The sequence below is a fragment of the Panthera leo genome, chromosome A2 (genome assembly GCF_018350215.1).
Source record: "Panthera leo isolate Ple1 chromosome A2, P.leo_Ple1_pat1.1, whole genome shotgun sequence".
NCBI lineage: Eukaryota > Metazoa > Chordata > Mammalia > Carnivora > Felidae > Panthera > Panthera leo.
This window is the reverse complement of record NC_056680.1, coordinates 161,177,786-161,194,903: the sequence shown is the minus strand read 5'-3', so window position 1 is coordinate 161,194,903 and position 17,118 is coordinate 161,177,786. Positions and strand designations below refer to the sequence as shown.

General features: G+C 41.3%; 1 protein-coding gene across 3 annotated transcripts; it reads right to left on the bottom strand.

Annotated features, from left to right (window-relative positions):
* Positions 1-5,380: 5,380 nt before the first annotated feature.
* On the bottom strand, positions 5,381-13,355 carry LOC122212998 (GTPase IMAP family member 7-like). Of its 3 annotated transcripts, none has more exons than XM_042927058.1 (3): positions 13,253-13,313; positions 12,729-12,879; positions 5,381-6,820 (listed from the first exon to the last, which is right to left on the bottom strand). In XM_042927058.1, exon 3 carries the CDS (start codon positions 6,804-6,806, stop codon positions 5,931-5,933), a length of 876 nt encoding a protein of 291 aa, XP_042782992.1. In that variant the 5' UTR covers positions 6,807-6,820; positions 12,729-12,879; positions 13,253-13,313; the 3' UTR covers positions 5,381-5,930. The 3 variants fall into 3 exon arrangements, with proteins under 3 accessions (XP_042782992.1, XP_042782993.1, XP_042782991.1); XM_042927059.1 differs by having other exon boundaries at positions 12,729-12,821; positions 13,253-13,267; XM_042927057.1 differs by lacking the exon at positions 12,729-12,879 and having other exon boundaries at positions 13,253-13,355.
* Positions 13,356-17,118: the final 3,763 nt, after the last annotated feature.

Genomic DNA, 17,118 nt, shown 5'->3' with positions numbered 1-17,118 from the left:
CCAACAGAGGAGCCAGGAAACAGTGGAGGTAGGTTTTCAGTGCGCTGAGAGAACATGACAGTCAACCTGAAATCCTAGTCTCAGAGAAAATTGCTGTCAAAACTAAGGGTAAAATACATACACCCATTTCAGGCAACACAGACTGAGATTTCTTGACACAATCTCTAGCACAATCTCATTAGAGGAATTTGTAAAGAATGTATCTGAGGCAAGAGGAAATTCATCCAGATAGTAAATCACAGGTGAAAAAAAAAAAGGAAGTTTAAACAAATGCAAACTGTGTAAAATAATACTAATGCTTCCTAAGGTTTAAAGGGGGAGAATGAGAAAATTAAATATTCAACAATAACGATATATAGATTGGGGTTGAGGATGGGAATGGAATTAAAATGTTCTAATTTGGGGGCGCCTGGGTGGCTCAGTCGGTTAAGCGGCCGGCCGACTTCGGCTCAGGTCATGATCTCGCAGTTTGTGAGTTCGAGCCCCGCGTCGGGCTCTGTGCTGACAGCTCAGAGCCTGGAGCCTGTTTCGGATTCTGTGTCTCCCTCTCTCTGACCCTCCCCCGTTCATGCTCTGTCTCTCTCTGTCTCAAAAATAAATAAACGTTAAAAAAAAAAAAAAATTTTAAAATGTTCTAATTTGTTGTATATGAAGAAGATCAAAACAGATTTCTCGAGATTTTAAGCAGTTAAGAATGTATGTTGTAATCACTGGGTGATTACAGGAAAAGCACACGTAATTTCCAAACTAGTAGAGAAAAACACAAAATGTGGAAAAAAAATCCAAATCATTCAAGTTAAACCACACAGAGGAAGGGGAAGAAAAAGAAATATGGAACAGGTTGGACAAGTAAAAGCAAAGACTAAAACTTTAAATATGCATCCCCATAAGTCACAAGTTTTAATTATGATAAATGCACCAATGTTTTCAGTTTAAAAAAATAAGGAGTTTTGGAGGGGACTGAAGAAGAAATCCAAGTCAAAAACGTTACGTGAGGGAAAACTTGAAAGCAAAAGTGTAGGTAAACCTACAAGCACATTCTAAACAAATAAGAACAAAATATCAAACTACATAGACTTTTCATTCAATAATTATCGAGAGCTTATCATGTGCCAGGCACTGTTCTGGGCAACTGAATACATCAGCAATGAGAGCTGGTAAGGATCCTTCCTTTCTGAATCGCTTAGTGGTCCTTGAAGGAGCAGAAAATGAACAAAAAACAAACTTGTAAATTACAAAAGATATGAGATGTTCCCTTGTAAAAGAAGGAAAATCACAGAGGGAGGGTAAGGAGGGGGGAGAGCAGAGAAGATGAGTTGAATGCACACCACGGTCTCGAAACAACTGCCCTGTTTATCAAGTGTAAGTAGTCCCACTCATCAAGACAAAACACGGTTTTACATTGATATGCACCACAAAGGGAGGCATCACATGTATAAAGGGAATAATCAAATCACAAGAGGAAACAGACAAATCTCCATGTATGGTGACAGATTTTAACACACACCTCTCATTGCTACAACAGACAGATACAAAAAAATCAAAAAGTACACAGAAGATTTAAGCCACATGATTGACAAGTTAGACCTAATGAGCATATGTAGACTATTTTAATGAAATTTCTGAGCCACTTGTTTTCAAGTACATAGGAAAAATTTATTAACGTTGTTCTTATGTTTGTCCATGAAGAAATGCTCTAAAATTTTTGAAATAACATAGACAACATTTTCTGACCACAATGTAATTAAAAGAAAAGTAAATAAAATGTCATATGTTTAGCAATTGGAGAACACAGTTTTAAATAACTGATGGGTAAAAAGAGACAAAAACAGAAATTGATCAATATTTGGAATGAAGTGTAATTAAATTACTGCATTTCAAAGCCTATGAAAAATTACAATTTAGCTTTCAGTGTGTATTAGGAAAGAGAAAGAATGAAAATTAATCAGCAAAATACATATCTGCTTCAGATTCTGTGTCTATCTCTCTCTGCCGCTCCTCCACTCATACTCTGTCTCCCTCTCTTTCTCTCAAAAATAAATAAACACTTTAAAAAATTATTCAGTTTCACTGAAGGGTAAATTTTGTACAATTCCTGGCATATTCCTGCTCCCGGAAAAGAACCTGCAGTGTAGACAGGGCTCCTTAGAGCTCTCCCCATCCTGCCCTTCTCCTCCTGTCCTTGCCTTAGCTCTGATTGCTCATGGGCTGGGGGAGAAGAGGCAGGAACACTAAAGACCAGCCAGGTGTAGTCTGGCCTTGGTGGGGGTGGGGGATGGTGGCAACATACTTAGTGGCTCTTCCCCCGCCCAGGAGACCTTTAATGAGTCTTTAGAGAGTCTTCCCGGGAATCTGCAATCACAAGTCCAACAGACGGCCACTCTTTCCCCTCCCGCCGGTTGCTTCCATGTCTGTTCCTGGTGCCTGGACTTCCAGACCTCTGGTCCACACAGAAGCTGTTGGGATCCCTGCTGGGCCCCTGGGCAAGTCCCCTTCAAACTGGCTTTGGCTGCCTCCCTACTGTGTGGCCCACATTTGATATGAGGAACCTATGCTTTTGCCACCCCCCGCCCCTTAGTGAAAATTTTGACTGCTTCCAAGACAGCCACCACTGTGTGTACCCTGCTCCCTCCACAGAACACAGCAATAGCCTTCATGTATCCCATGGGACCAGCAAGCAGCAAAGCCAAACTCCAAAGGACACACATTAAGTCTCTTAACATACACCACCCACATCCCTCTGGCAGCATCAAAGTCCTGAGGCCACCTCACTAGCTTTTGGGAAGAGGGAACCTCCATCTCGCTGGACATGGCACGCAGAGAGGAGTCCCTGTGGGGCTTCCCTTATATAGTCACACGGTTACACCTGGGTCACCTTCTGCACTGGGGGGATGATTGCTCTACAGATGAACCCCAAGAATTGACCAATTCAAATTTGTCATTGTCCCTATAACTGAAGCCTTCTCTTTTAAAAGTCATTCCTCCTGGGGTGCCTGGCTGGCTCAGTTGGAAGAGCATGCGACCCTTGATCTCAGGGTCATGAGGTGGAGCCCCATGTTGGGTGTAGAGATTACTTAAATAAAACCTAAAAAGAAAAAGTCCTTTCCTCTTGACCCCTTCAAATACCTATCAAATTAGTTGAAGGACTAAATCTTACAAAACTGGTTCTCGCTTCTCCCTTTGGTCATCCTATGTGGATATTCTGGCATATAGCTTTTGACTGTGGGGTATTGGCAATTAGAAAGATTAAGCTGAAATTGGAGATATTTATGTTAACATCCTGCCACATTTACCCCAAGCCTTTCACATAACCTTCGGACCCAGATTTCAAGCTAATGCAGGTCATTTATATTGGGCCCTACCTTTGACATCTGATATTCAACTTGTCACAAACCTAACTGAACGTTGTTGCTCCTGACTCTACCCTTCCCCTGAAAATCTTACCTGTCACCCTGAACTTTCCTGTTTCTGAACAGAAGCATGATCATCATACCCATCACCCACATGGACACATCCTACACATCCTTCACAGTAGACTTCACACCTAAATCCTTCCTCAGGTCTTCTTCTATAAATCCTTGTTTAAATTCCCCATCATGAGTCATGACTATCACATATTTCAACAACAGGGATCATGCACACATTAAGCGCTGGAAATACCACAGTCTTCAGCACTGAAATAGAACCATCTTCAGGGAAAACTGGGACATAAAATATGTTAAGAGAAATGAGTGAGCAATATTTCAATTGTCAAGTGAAGAGATAATGATTTATTTGATTTACTCGTTTTTACTCTGGGTATGTGTTACCTTCCAAAATAGAACCTAAGGTTGGGAAAAAAGAAATTAGCTCACATAAGCTGCACATTCAAACAGCCCTCACACAGGTTAATTGTATTAAGAATGCTTCTGCATATCTCTGAGCGAAAATATCTTTTAAATGGTTCTGAAATGAAAAAAGTCAGGAGAGAGCATGAATACTTTGCTCTCTAGAGATACCATCACACAGATGAGTCACTTACAAGGAAGTACTTTTGAACATAAGAACTGCATGATGGCAAAGAGTACTTTGGTCTCACTTTGTCTTTGACACATGTTTTCTCAGGAGAGGATTTTTCTTCCGTGTTGCTTTTACTGCGTTCTGAATACTGGTGATGAATCTTAGAATGAGCGGGTATTTAGAATCTTAAGTTTTCCAGACTTAATCTCTAATCCATCTCCCGAAAAGTCGCTGATATGGTAAATACTATCAGTCATGTTCACAGACAAAACAAAGGACAAATAAATTCTAATAATTTGGATTTTGGATGTCTGCAATCCTTGTGAGTGACTGACAGTCACCCATCTAACTTTGAAATTTCTCTATTATTTTAGCAAGACAGAACCTTTCATCTACTTACTGCAAATGTCACAGCATGGAAGGTTAAGGAGAGATTTTTCTGGTGTCAGAAAACAAGCACTAGAGGGAATGTAAAACCATCAACAACAATAAAGATGCTCTGAAAGAGAACTGGGTACCATAAGATTTATCAATCAGAATCTCACAGGAAAAAGATAATCTGCTCTCATTAGGTGCTTGGAGAAAGGTTAGGGAAGGGGCCTTAAACACTGTGGACACAGGGAATTTGGAAACCACAGGGACATTGAAAGTATCGATAAGAAAATTAAATCCCACCTGAAGGGGTGAACAAAGACTGCAATGCAGAAGAGTTGGGTGGAAAGGCCACCAAGGGAGGAGCAGTGACCTTTGGTGTAGGACTGCAGCTAATCAGAGATGGCCTTGCAGAGATAGAGGTGGGGGAATGGACACCCCAAACTTGCTTTTCTACTTCCACAGGGCCTCTGACTTGGACTTCCCATTGGCCAGCCAGGCAGAAGTCAGAGAGCAAGAGATCCCACCGATGTAGTGCAACTAGATCAACCTCAGGGGGCAAAGAGCTGGGTGAAGTGTGATTCTGCAGAGGCAAATGAAGACTATGTGGCCCAGATGGGATTTTTCAGATACAAGTGGAGACATTTTAAGTTAGGATGGTCCCTAAAACAGAAAAGAGAGAAACACAGTAAGAGAACCCTGTGACTTTCAGATCTCCATGAACCACAGAACAATCTTTCCAGAGAAACCCGACACCTCCCTAACATAGTACTTGTGGCCATGCGGTGCAACGACGCATGTGACCAGTGGTTCAGACACTTAACATGTGCAGGATTTCTAATTTGAATTTTCCTGAGTCTTTGAACTCTATATGCCATTGCCTGATTATGCCAACTTTGTGTGAAGAGGGACAGGTGGCAAGGGGGGGGGCGGTGGGGACTGAGAGCTGGGAAACAGTTTCATTCTGGTTAGTTCTCGCTGCATAACAAACCATTCTGAAGCTCAGTGGTTAAAAACAAAAACCATCATTTATTTGTTCTCATAAAGTTGTCATTGGGCAGGACTCAGTGGGAATGGATCATCTTTGCTTTCTGCAACTTCGCCTGAGATGGCGGGGCAGCCAGAGGGCCCGCTTCTGTGTTGCCTCATTTGCATGGCGGGCAAGTTGGTGTGAGTCACAAATGAAAGGTGAGCTGGGAAGTGGGCCAGTGACTTCAAGCCTTCTGCCTGGGGGCCTCTCAAGAGGCAGCCTGGGCTTTCTCACAACATGACAGTCAAGTTCCAAGGGCAAGAACCCCAACAGGGCAAGGAAGCATTGCTCACATGTAACCTTAGAGTCACAAGGTGTTGCTTCAACCATCTGCTATTAATTGAAATGGTCCCAGATCTGCCCAGTTCCAAGGTAGAAGACTCAGGCCCCACAAGTCAGTGGCAGGAGTAACAGGGTCAGGTTATAGGAAGAATAAGTAAAAGCTACTGTCACAGCTGTCTATGGAAACTACAATCTATCACTATCGCAAATCATCATAAATTCAAAAGAAAAAATGAAATGGTCTTTACTACCAAAACATATGCCATATTTGTGAAAGCACCTTCCTAATCTCATCTAAAACATGTTCAAATATGCTCTTCTCAGCTTGTTCCCTGATATTTTTTAATTGTTCATCATAAATCCTCTTTAGCCATTTTATTTTTTCCTCCCGTTCTTCCTGTGATTTATCAGCATATTCCTTTTCTACTAGTTTAATTTCATTATTTAATTGATCGGTGTAGATCTTCTTCAGGTCTTCTTCCCGTTGCCTCAGCCTCTTCTCTGTGTCCTCGTAAATGGCATCGGTAAAGTAAGCCCCTCCGTTGCTCTGCACCATCTCCTCTATCAGCTCCACCAGCTCCTGCACTTGAGCTTCCTTCTCGGCCTCTGAGGCTCTGTTGTCGAAGGCACAGTAGCGGTTCCCACACTCGCTGATGATGTTTCTTAGCTTCACATCTGCATCTGCTAAGAAGTCACTCAGACTCTGCCCCTCCAAGTTATCTTTGCGAGTGAACAACATGATCATGTGCTTCAAGGCTGGCTTCCTAAAGAGAGTCTTGATCAATGCCACGGTCTTCTGCTCTTCATCCGTGTAGCGGCCCAGCTGGAGGACCAAGACGATAGCATGGGGCCCAGGGCAGGAGTAGAGGACACACCGGCTGATTTCCCTGCACGTGGTATCCAGAGACTCCTTGGTGTCAAAGAGCCCTGGGGTGTCAACAACAAGAAGTTTCCTCCCCTTCCATTCCTTGGATGCTTTTTGACACTTGGGAGTGACAGCATGGGGAGAAATTTTAGACTCAAAGACTCTACTCCCCAGGATGGTGTTTGCCGTTGCGCTCTTCCCACTTCCAGTTTTCCCCACCAAAACAATCCTCAGAGTGTTGTCCTGAGGGTCTTCCATGTCACTACCAGCGGCTGTGGGGTGTAAAAAAGAGAAGGAAAAGGAAAAAAGTCAACGAAGGTAAGTGGAAACCATCACGTTCCTCTTATCTCCTTTGTGTTTCTCCATGAAAACCTGCAGTAGTGTACTATCCATGTTGGTCCCATAAAGACAAAAAGATGAAACAATTCACTCACCATGGAAGAAACAATAAAGTTGTTAAAGAGTTCCCCTACAAAAGAGTACCAGGTCCAGATGGTTTCATGGGGATCTCACTTAAACTTTCTTAAACTATTCCTGATGACTTAAAACAGAAGGAAATCTTTCCTGTTCTTTCTATGCCACAAGTATGATATTGATCCCAAACGCTAACAAAGATTTCACCAATAAATAAAGCTACAGACATGTCTCATTTGTGAATACTAATGCAAAAATCCCAAATAAATTGTCAGACACTAAAAAGTAATACCCCATAATTAAATGTGATTTCTTTCAGAAATACTAGGGTGGTTCAATATGAGAAAATGGATTGTTACAATACATCCTCTTTAGTAGAGTTAAGAAGAAAAGTACTTTGATGCAGAACAGACATTTCCCCAAATTCAACGCTGTTTTAATAGATACTTCTTTCACGTGATTTTATAGAAATATAAATTTTAACAAATTTGTCACCATTTTTTCTCTGTAGCTAATATAGTTGACTATAATCTTCATTTGGATGAATGAAGAAAGAAAATTAGCCTGTAGAGTCAAAAAACAGAAGAACGATGAGGGAGGGCCATCTCTACCAGATAGTAAAATATTTTAGCCCCTATAATTAAGGCAGTATGACATGTGTGTGAACAGAGACAGAACGGAAAACAAAAACAGACAATTCAGAAATAGACCAAATTGGTCTACTATATTCATGAGTATCCAGTTCAATTGTAGTACGTTACATTTATCGTCTGTAAGGCAGCGTCTCACAGCAATGGGGAGAAAGATGGACTAATAAGCAGCATTGGGATAACTACAAAACCACACAGAAAAAGACAAAACTGCACCCACGTCTTCATGCCATTCACATGGTAAATACATTAGAAACATAACACTAAAAATCAATCCACATAAATACTAGAAGAAACTCAGACCAATCCTTTGTAACCTAGGGGCGGGGCAACTGTTTCTAAGATTTGAAAGATTGTAAGGAAAAGGATTCATACATCTGACTACATAAAGACCTAAAAGACAATGGGAGACAACGAACATCACAGACAATTAAAATACGAATGTCAGACTATATCAAAGAGGGTTAATTCTCCTCTTATACAAAGAATACCTAAAAGTAGAGAGACAAATTTCCAACAGCTCGATAGAAAATGGAGCAAGACATAGGAATAAACAGTTCAAAGAAAAAAAAGAAATGCCAATGCTCCTCAACTATGTAAAAATATATGAACACTCACTTAAAGTAGAGAAAAATCCAATATAGGAAAAGAAAATAACTAAATATAGTAAATTAAAATTACACTGAAATACTATTTCTCCACTTACTGATTTGATAATAATCCAAAAATTTGCTGCTATAATCAGTCAGTAAAGGTTTAGAGGAAACAGGTTCTCTTCTCCATGGCTAATGAAATTGAAAAACAGTCTAAAACCTACAGAGGAGAAATCGGCAATATTGTACAAATTACATATACATTTATTATTGGATTCTGAGTCCCAATTTTAGGATTTATGCCTGTAGTGGTCAAGGGCAGATCACACCTAAATGTGCGATGTTGGCATACTATTTCTTTTTTTTAATTTTTTTACATTTATTTATTTTGGAGAAACAGAGTGAGACAAAGCATGAGCGGGGGAGGGGCAGGGAGAGAAGGAGACACAGAATCTGAAGCAGGCTCCAGGCTCCCAACAAGCGGTTAGCACAGAGCCTGACGCTGGGCTTGAACCCACGAACTGTGAGATCATGACCTGAGCGAAGTCGGATGCTCAACCAACTGAGACACCAGGCACCCTGGCATACTGACTATTTTAAATAAAAGTAACTTAAGATACAACCTATGTGGGAAAATTACTAAGACCCTCTTCTGCCCCCCTGCAAGCAGGAAACAAATCTCCCGTGTAAAAGGTGCCCTTCCTGTCCCAGGAAGTAAAGAGACACCCTTATGACCAAGGATGGGAGATTTAGAGCCAAGAAGACTGTATAAACAGCCCACTACTTTCTACTAATTTACTACCCCAGCCCAAAGTCTCTTTAGAATTCCTCCCTAACAGATGCTCCCAAAGTTAAGTTTTCCATGTTTTGTCAATCCCTCACAGATCCATCATCTCTTTGCCTAAAAAGTATAAAAACTGCCTGCCTTGGTCATTTCTCTTGGTTTTAGTTTCATTACTGAGCATCTGTGCACACTGCTTTTTTTTTTCTCTTGTTAATCTACCTCAAGTGAATGTAATTCTTAGTGCAGCTGGAAGACCTTGAAGGGTAGAGGAAGAAATTCCCCTTCCTTTTATCCCAGAGCTACACTGACAAAAACACAGGAAAACATTAGGCATATGTTTATTCTCTGCGTCACTATTTGTAATAATTAAAGACCAAAAATCTACCAAATGCCCACCAGTAGGAGTCTGGTTGAATAAACTAAGGTACATACACACAGCGATGTACTAATCAACTGTAGGAAGGAATAAGAAATACCTCTCTATGCCGGGATGGAGAGATCTCCAGGATATTTCATTAAGCCAAAAAGAAAAAAAAAAAGGCAAAGTGAAGAAAATATTTACTTTACTGTCATTTCTTTAGTGGGGAGGAACATGAACTGTAGGTACAAAATACAACATATATTTCATGCACATGGTAAAGAAATGGCAGATCATCTGAACTGCCACCAAAGAAATTGCTGACAGAGGGATGGGAGGAATAAGGCGGGGGACAGGGTAGAAGCTGGAAACTACTTTGAATATACTTAGATTTCATAGATTTGTCTTGAAAGCATGTACTTCCTTCTTTTAGAGAGTTTGAATTACAGCTCTTTTCCTTTATGAAAGACCTACATGTGTACCTGCTGTTGCTGGCTGACATAAATTCAAAGAGGATTTTTCATTTGTACAAAAAAAAAGCTGAACACGAATACAGTGTTCCGCATTTGTTTCACAGCCAGTTGAGCTAACAGAGAGGCCGAGTGGGCCGTTGTCCACGCCAGCTGCCAATCACCTTCCCCGGGAACCTCACACAGGGGTTCACCATCCAGCCACCAGAGCTGTGAGCCAGATGAGCACATGGGCTTTCTCTCAATTGAATTTGTGCATCTGTTAACAAGTTGTGTCTAAAAGTATCAGAAACACATAAGGGAGGTTATTTGGGGGAGATCTGGGAATGCGCACCCTTTTTCCATGTACATTAATGGTAATTACTGCCCTGCTTTATGTCATTTTGTTTCATAAAAGATTTCATAGGAACGTTGTGCTTGCAGGTAGTGAGAAACATCTGTAAATAGCTTACATAAGTAGAAACAAAAACTATATTTTCAGATAACTAGTAAAAATCAAAAGCAAATGCAATACATAGTATTTGGTGTAATACACAAACCACACAAAAAATTGGTCCAAGAAACTTGAAAATGCAGTTGCTTCATTGGCTATTGTCCTAATGGGATATAGTGTAAGGCCAAATAGGGGGAAAAAACGTCAAGAAAATCTTTGTTTTCAGGAATCCTGTCCTATTCTTAGGTTTTTGTGCACATGCGTAGTTTTGAAGCCCAAGGACAAGCCCAGTGGCAATGAACACCCTTAGCGCCCATACTGTGCCTTTCAAATGCCATTTCCCACCAAAAACATTAGGACTCTTAGGAGAAGGTACCGATTCCATTCCTGGGCCAAGAAACGTGCAAGTGGATCCTAGACTATCTAGTCACACTAAAAAGTGAGGATGCTACCAAAAACTACTCAGACCGTGGGACGCCTGGCTAGCTCTGTCAATACAGAATGCATCTCTTGATCCCATGTTCATGAGTTCTAGCCCCACATTGGGTGCAGAGATTACTTCCAAAAAAAAATGTTTGGATCTTACCGAAAGGGGTACAGGGCCAACTTGAAGAGGCTGACTGGACAGAGATGGGGTAATTTGAGTACCAATGAGAATAATAATTTCAATGGATTAAAATTCATCAAATATGTTGAAGTTCATGAATTCATAAAAATACCATCATCATGGGGCGCCTGGGTGGCTCAGTCGGTTAGGCGGCCGACTTCGGCTCAGGACACGATCTTGTGGTCCGTGAGTTCCAGCCCCGCGTCAGGCTCTCTGAGCTGTCAGCACAGAGCCTGGAGCCTGTTTCAGATTCTGTGTCTCCCTCTCTCTCTGCCCCTCCCCTGTTCATGCTCTGTCTCTCTCTGTCTCAAAAATAAATTAAAAACGTTAAAAAAATTAAAAAAAAATACCATCATCGCAAAAGAAGTGAAGTGTTCTTTTTGGGGTATGCTAGGAAATGATGTCATCAGTCTGAACATGGACAAAAAAGAATCAAGCATTCCTTTTGTCTTATTAACTACACCTTATGGAAATGAAGGTATGATTCAGGGGAACTTTCTTTTTAAAGGATTATGCCATCCAATAAATGAAGAAAGAATGATAGAATTATAATATTATATTTTGTGACCCTTAATGAAACAAAGTTACTCTAGGCTATCATTACTGTCTGCTACATTACAGAAAGAGACAGAAGAATATATAAGGTGCCTTTTGCTGGACGTTTACAACTGCACCTATGAAATATTGCCACCCAAATAACCAGGCAAGCCTTAGTCTGATCAAGCCTCTCCTTAAATTTAAATATACACAAAACACAGAAACTAGAAGAACATGTCATATGAGGTCTTGAGGATTTAATGAGCAAAAAGTACACTGTCCAATTCTCTTGGAAAAAGGACAAACCATTTCTTTTTTTAAATTTTTTTTTCAACGTTTTTTATTTATTTTTGGGACAGAGAGAGACAGAGCATGAACGGGGGAGGGGCAGAGAGAGAGGGAGACACAGAATCGGAAGCAGGCTCCAGGCTCCGAGCCATCAGCCCAGAGCCTGACGCGGGGCTCGAACTCACGGACCGCGAGATCGTGACCTGGCTGAAGTCGGACGCTCAACCGACTGCGCCACCCAGGCGCCCCAAGGACCAACCATTTCTTAACCAAAAACATTTTACAAAAAGAAACAGGAAGGTGAAAACTTATTTATCAAATTAAATTTAAGAGATATGAAAGAATTGAAATTTATGAACCGTATTTGGAGGTGATTTCAATTTTAAATTCTAGGAGACGATCTGGGAATTGGAATACACCTGGTAATTTTTTAAAAATTCTAATTGCTTTTTGAACTCTGATCATGGTATATTTTAATACCTTTATCTTCCAGACATACATATGTAAGTAATACTGATGAAGTGATAAAATTTTTAGTATTCTAGTAATGTAATACTTTTTAGTATTCTAATGTTTAAAGTGTATGTATGTATTTAATCTCTACACCCAGCATGAGGCTCAAACTCACAGCCCTGAGATCAAGAGTCCCATGCGCTTCCCCCTGAGCCAGATAGGCGCCCCCACTCTGATTTTTGAAATGAGGAGATTGATGTGGCTCAGAAATGCTGAGAAAGTTGCCCAAGGTCTCTGCGCTAATGGGCTTTGGGCAGACAAAGGATCCAATGCAAAGTATGTCTGACCCTACACTCATGCATAACCCTTGCACGCTCTGGTCTCTTCTTGGTTCCTTCTCAGGTCCTTGATTCTACATTTCTGTTTACATTGGATCAGAAATAGATCATGGGAGGCCAGGGGAGGAGTTCACTCTCTGTCCAGAAACATGAACTGGTAGCAACCCTGGAATTAAGGAAGGCAACCAAAGGGCTTCACGCACATTTGTTTTCTATAGAATAGCTCATTCTCTCCCCATGGGACCCCTTCCTTACCTCCTCTGTACACTGTCGATCACAGCATTTCTCTCTTACATGTTGGAAAGGACACAGCCGGCTGAATTCTAGACTTCCTGTGCCATTTGTGACCTGGATATCCCGGGGAATTTGATAAAACCACACGCACACCGTCTGGGATTCAGATTTTCTTTCAGGAAAAAGAGGGATTTGGACAGACTGGTCTCTAAATTGCCTTCCACGTCTAAAGACCTGCCTTGAGGACACTAGTTTCCCACTAAGGGAAATGGATGGGGTGTCAGGCAGCACTCACTCTGTCATGACACGAACTGATGGAAGATATGCTGTTCAGCAAGTTTGTCCTGTTAAATAGGAGATGTGTGGACATGGGGCAATCAACCTCCTTACTCCCACTCTTCCTCCCCCGGGACCCCTGTGGCAGCATCCTGTTTGCTGGGCTGCTGGCACGGTACTTGGTCCCCTCTCAGACCAGAACCCACACCCATGCACACCCCTATGTCCTGCTGCCCCTCACGGCTCCATTGCTCTAAGGCCAGGCTCACCTTCTTTTGAAGGAGCTGAGTTCCCCATTGTTCTCCAAAGAATCTGTTTGAGCTGCTGCTTTTGCTTTCACTGGGAGGAAAATATGTTTGCACCCTTCAAACCTCTGAGGCAGGAAGCTCAGATTGGGTGGAGCTAGTGAAGGAACTCTTTGGCTTTAAAGAGACAGACATATTGCCCTATAATTGAAAGAGTGCTTTAGTTTTACCAAGGTGTAAGCTTTTTCTCCATGTGCCTGCTGTCACACCAAATTTTACAAACCTATATTTGTTGTTTGGGGTTATACTGGTGGATCCCAAAGGCCCTTATTACATGACACAAATCATGCACACAGAGCCAGGCATGGTGTTGGATCATCTTCCCTGCATGGAGTGGGAGACTCTGGGGTGATTCTAAGAAGAAGAAACTCAAATAGGTGGCTAGATGTGTCCAAATTTAGAGCCTGGGATACTTCCCAGTGATTGTATCATATGGGTTTTCATGATAGTCTTTCATGAAGGTCTCAAGTTACTCATTAAGAATTTACCAGCCTTCAGGTACAAAGCCAAGAGTCTAAACCATTGGGAGCCAAGAGAAAAAAAGGAAGATGTGGCCTGGAAAAAGTCTTCCAATGACTGTACACCTTCTCTGGTTTTCTTCATATGGTTCTTTCAAGCCCCAAAATATGCATGACCTGACAAGAAGAGATGCATCCAGGGAGGAGATCAAACTTTCCCCTACAACCTTCCTACTTTCCTCTACCCCAGACCCAGGCACAGGTAGATTTTCCCAGATTTAGCCAGTGCCTCCACTCCAACCTGCTCTGGAAACTTTGAGATGATAGGCAGATGGTCAAACCTCTCATGGTTGACCAGCTGTTCCAATTGTCTCTTGCATCATCATAAAATTATAATGTTTTTGATTATATATTTTTGTTCACTACATTGAGACATGGGATTACTTGATGCTCACACTTGAAGGTGGGTACTAAGAGAACTAAATGTGGCAGGAAGTAGTGGCCAATGGGGAGGCAACCCATGGAGGGAAGCAGCTAGATTTGGAAATTATTGTATTAATACTATATTATTGGTCCATATCATTAGACCAGTTATTGGTGCTAATGACTTGGAGGGCCCCAGGTAACTGTTTTCCAATTTGCAATAAAGACACAGACTAGGACCAGCTATATAATTTGCAAAGTCTGGCACAAAAGGAATATGCCAGGCCCTTTGTCAAAAACAAACAAAAAAAATTAAGAGTTTCAAGATGACATCAATAGAACAGTAAACCCTTCTAAGTACAGGGCCCTGTGCAACTGCACAGGTCACATACCCACGAACTTGGTCTTGATGAGGCCGCATACATAAAAGTCTAGAGGAGAGCTAGAATCATATTTCTTCCTCAAAATATCTCTACCATTTCCTAGTTTCATTTCAAGCTACATATTCCTTGAGTGAAACTAGTCCTTGGATGTTTTCATGGTCAGCTAATTGCTTCTCCAGGTATTATGCTCAGGTATGCTGTTAAGTTCCCTAGAGGGAACAGGAGACTAGTTGACACAGAATCCATGGATGCCACAAGAAATCAGATGCGGGTCTCAAATGGTAACAGCCTTGTGATCATTGGTCAAAAAGGAACATGTGGCCCCCATCAGTCCCATCCTGAGCCCTAAGTTAGGAGTGACCTCCTTCTAGAAGATTCTGGATAGAAGCAGTGTAGCCCCATATCTGTATTGTTCACTTAGCCACGCTCCTGATCATTGAGGGCTTCCTTCCACTTGCACCTATGCTATGAGCCACAGGCCTCTCCACCGCTTGTCTCCACCTGCAACCCTGGAAACACAACTTTCCACCCAGGATCTTACTCCTTCCACATAGTCAGAAGCAGAGAGATAAATGTGGACAAAGCCACAGCTTCCTTTTTTGTTTTCCTTTGATTCTTTCCATTTCACACACACACAGAAATGTGGATATAATGAATTTTCAAAAGGTGTGGGGTCATTAAGAGACATTCTTTGAATTCTATAGGAGTCTTCATGTGGGGCTCAGGGTGTTTTCTGCTGCTCAGATCTAGATAATCTCAAAGCTCAACTTATTAAAATAGTGCAGAAATAATAACAGTAGTTTAAAAGAATCATTCCCCATTGTCTTGTTTCTTCTACACATCGTCTTTGTAACCTTGGTGGATCCGTTTCCTATTGCCTCCATAACAAATTCCCAAAACATTAGTACCCTAAAACAATATACACTTCATCTTCTACAGTTATGGAGGACAAGAGCATGGAATTAGTCTTATGGAGATAAAATCAAGGTCCTGCAGAGCTGGTTCTTTCTGGAGGCTCCAGGAGAGAATCCATCCCTTTCCTCTTACATCTTTTAGAAGCTGCCAGCTGTCTTGGACTTGTGGCCACATCACACCAATCTCTGCTGCCTTCATCACATTGCCTTCTTGCCTCTCCTTAGAAGGACCTTTCTGATTACATCTGGGGCCCACCCAGATAATCCGGAATAATCTCCCCATCTCAAAGTCATTAACTTAATCACATCTGCAAAGATGCTTATGGAATAAGGTAATATTCACAGGCTCTGGGGATTAGAGTGTGGCCATCCTTCAGAGGCCACCATTCAGCCTGCCACATTTGGGTGAGTTAACCTCTCTGCAACTCACTTCCCTAATCTTTAAAATGGAATGCCTTATAAAAAGAATTATTCACCATGATCAAGTGGGATTCATTCCTGGGATGCAGGGCTGGTTCAATCAACGTGATACATCACATTAATAAAAAAAAAAAAAAAAGAGAAGAACCATATGATCCTGTCAATCCATGCAGAAAAGGCCTTTGACAAAATCCAGCACACTTTCTTAATAAAAACCCTTGAGAAAGTTGGGATAGAAGGAACATACTTAAAGATCATAAAAGCCATTTATGAAAAGCCCACAGCTAACATCATCCTCAACGGGGAAAAACTGAGAGCTTTTCCCCTGAGATCAGGAACACGACAGGGATGCCCACTCTCACTGCTGTTGTTTAATATAGTGTTGGAAGTTCTAGCATCAGCAATCAGACAACAAAAGGAAATCAAAGGCATCAAAATTGGCAAAGATGAAGTCAAGTTTTAGCTTTTTACAGATGACATGGTATTATACATGGAAAATCCGATAGACTCCACCAAAAGTCTGCTAGAACTGATACATGAATTCAGCAAAGTTGCAGGATACAAAATCAATGTACAGAAATCAGTTGCATTCTTATACACTAACAATGAAACAACAGAAAGACAAATAAAGAAACCGATCCCATTCACAATTGCACCAAGAAGCATAAAATACCTAGGAATAAATCTAACCAAAGATGTAAAAGATCTGTATGCTGAAAACTATAGAAAGCTTATGAAGGTAATTGAAGAAGATATAAAGAAATGGAAAGACATTCCCTACTCATGGATTGGAAGAATAAATATTGTCAAAATGTCAATACTACCCAAGGCTATCTACACATTCAATGCAATCCCAATCAAAATTGCAATAGCATTCTTCTCGAAACTGGAACAAGCCATCCTAAAATTCATATGGAACCACAAAAGGCCCCGAATAGCCAAAGTAATTTTGAAGAAAAAGACCAAAGCAGGAGGCATCACAATCCCAGACTTTAGCCTCTACTACAAAGCTGTCATCATCAAGACAGCATGGTATTGGCACAAAAACAGACACATAGACCAATGGAATAGAATAGAAACCCCAGAACTAGACCCACAAACGTATGGCCAACTCATCTTTGACAAAGCAGGAAAGAACATCCAATGGAAAAAAGACACTCTCTTTAACAAATGGTGCTGGGAGAACTGGACAGCAACATGCAGAAGGTTGAAACTAGACCACTTTCTCACAC

What these genes read in the sequence shown, in the direction of transcription:
- LOC122212998 (XM_042927057.1), bottom strand. Translation starts at nt 13,280, where the DNA reads ATGGGGAACTCAGCTCCTTCAAAAGAAG. An exon ending in CTCAGCTCCTTCAAAAGAAG is followed by an intron (nt 6,821 to 13,252) that starts GTGAGCCTGGCC and finishes TACACCCCACAG; the next exon opens with CCGCTGGTAGTGACATGGAA.